Source organism: Penaeus japonicus, unplaced genomic scaffold (genome assembly GCF_977035675.1).
Source record: "Penaeus japonicus unplaced genomic scaffold, GWHDUDI00000001_assembly GWHDUDI00000004, whole genome shotgun sequence".
In the NCBI taxonomy this organism is placed as follows: Eukaryota; Metazoa; Arthropoda; class Malacostraca; order Decapoda; family Penaeidae; genus Penaeus; species Penaeus japonicus.
In genome coordinates, this window is record NW_028234406.1 from 3,843,609 (window position 1) to 3,846,108 (window position 2,500).

The 2,500-nt window shown below is 43.0% G+C and overlaps 1 protein-coding gene across 4 annotated transcripts in view; it reads right to left on the reverse strand.

The window, feature by feature from the left end:
* LOC122242844 (uncharacterized) overlaps positions 1–2,500 on the reverse strand; it is a 36,801-nt gene that overhangs the window by 7,541 nt on the left and 26,760 nt on the right. For all 4 annotated transcript variants that reach the window (XM_086535908.1, XM_086535907.1, XM_086535909.1 and 1 more), the window contains exon 5: positions 667–2,500. This exon is cut by the window's right edge and continues 1,577 nt beyond it. In XM_086535908.1, coding sequence (XP_086392034.1) covers positions 667–2,500 — 1,834 coding nt within the window. The remainder of the gene's footprint in view (positions 1–666) is intronic.

Here is a 2,500-nt window from a genome sequence, read left to right on the forward strand (position 1 = left end):
AGGGTTATTGACATCAAACACTTACCCAATATTGCTGCTTGCTTAACAGGGGGAACATTGAAAGACCAAACACTTTTATTAAATGAAATGCAAAATCAATCATTTAGTCTTTGGCAAAAGGTAAAAATTATGAAAGTCTTCTTTATCATTTTACTCTTACTCTATTTGTGAAAAAAATAAACTCTAGATTAATGCATTATTAATCCTCTCAATCAAACACTAATAATCACTACAAACATAATTGCAGAATAAGTTATTGGAAATTATCATTAATCAAAACATATTATGCTTCATTTCAAATTCTTGTTTCAACTCTCTACATTTTCTTCCAGTTCCATATAAAGACAAAAAGGAAAAAAGCATGTATGCACTTCAGCCAAAAAACATGTAGGAATCTAATAACTGAAGACAAAGGCTTTTGAAATGTGTTAAGACTTCATTTACCTCTAGAATGTAGTAATTTATAAAATGTATCATGATATATTTCCTTTTCATATATCAAGTCAATTTAAACTGATATCAGCTACATGTGAACTACGAGTACATTCTAAGTTTTCAACAATAATTTGACTGCCCTATACACAATGCCTAATACAATCAACTATACAAATTAAATCTTCTATTATCTATCAACATCAAGAACTCAAAATACTAATGTTTCCTTACCTTTGGAAGATTTTGTTTCACCCTCAGCTTCCTTTGGTTTGGTAACTTTTGCTTTCTGACATTCCTCCTTTTCCCCTCCAATTTTATCTGGTGGTTTTCTTCGAGTGGATTTTGTAGCAGGCTCCTGAGTATCCTCATTCACACTGGAGGCGTTGCTACTCTCAGACTCATGTCGTCGTCTTTTGGTTCCTCTTGTGGCTGGACTGACACTTGGTCTCAGAACTGGAACAGGACTTGGCTTACCCATGGATGACATGCTAGCTGGACTTCTTCTATCCACTTTCGGGCTCAGCTCGGCTCCTGGACTGCTCACTTTGGGACTGGCTAGCCTTGCACTGTGTCTTGTGCTTCTTGTCAAGCGCTTATCATCGGGAAGGGTTGAATCCGTTGGTGGAATCTCAATAGAAAGAGCATCAAATTTCTTTTCTTTGGTTTTCGGCTTGACACCTTCCTCCTTCTCTTTATCCAATTCAGACATATCACTGCACTTCAAGTCAGAACTACCTTCACACTCAGACATGCTCTTTCCATCTTCCTTTTCCTTGTCCTCAGCATCTGACTCTACATCCTTCTTTCTCTCCCTGTTACCATAAGTGTAGAGGGGAGGATGTACCCTCATTGGAGTTGGCTCATCCCCTGTTGGAGAAACAACTTCTGGACTCTTACAAGACTCTGCTCTTCGGGTCTCTCCAACCTCTGTTTTGAGTATCTCCCTTTTCAACTCGCTCGGCTGTAACAGCTTGACCTGGGGCGAACTAGAGAAGCCCACGAAGTCAAGGTCCTCTGTGTCATCTCCATTGGCCATTGTACTGGAGACAATAGGTGTGGTGGCAGAGTTGGTGACTGAGGTAGCCAGAGCCTGAGCTGCTGTGGTAAGGGTAGGTGCAGTTAGGTGAGCCTTGAGGAGAGAGGGAGGACTAGATTCCTCAGTCTTGCTAACTGAAAGGGTCTGAAGTAGGTGGCTGTTCTTGGCCCCACCTGTTGCCATTACCACTGGCTTCACCGTCACCACTGTCATGCCGCCAATTCCTGATGTCACCTGTTGGCTCAGCTGGCCTTTCATAGGTGAAACCACTACTTTGACTGGACTGGTGGTGGGAGCCATGGCACTCTTACCTGGTAGGGCCACTAACCGAAAAGTTGTCCCCGGGGGAAGATTAAGAGGAGTGCTCACTTGTCCCTGGCTTGTGCTAGGTTTCAGTGTGACCAATTTAGCACTGGTGGTTGTTGCCGCCACAGTAGTTGTGCTCGTCACTGTCGGCTGACTGCTACTTGAGGACGATGTAGAAATAGTACAGCACGAATCATTGGGTGCTGGTGAAGAAGCTACTTTGTCAACTGCTGGTGGAGAGGCTACCTGGGTTGATGAAGGCTGTGATGGGGCACTAGAGGTCTGTGGTCTTGTTAGAGTAAGTGCAAGTAATGATGGCTTGGATGACGACATAATGGATGTAGTACTCAAACTTGTTGTCTTTGGAGTGTCAGGCACTGACGGAATTGAATGAACAGTAGTAATGGGGGTAAAGGTGGAACTGAATGTGGGAATAGGTGTACTTGTAACTGTAGTACAAGTAGTATTGCTTGTAACTGTAAGACTAGGAGTGTCAGGGGTGTAAGAGCTAGGACTACTGGAGGTGGGAGATGTAGGTGAAGTCGGGGTAGAAGTCGGAGTAGATGGTGTAGACACACTTAATGTGGGAACAGTGAAAGTGGTGGACAGCACAGTTGAAGTTGTGTTAGTTGTATTAGTAAGAGTCAAGAGATTTGCAGAAGAACTGCTGGATGTAGAAGTTACATCAGCAGCACTTGAGGACGTCTGAGTTGGAAGTGTAGA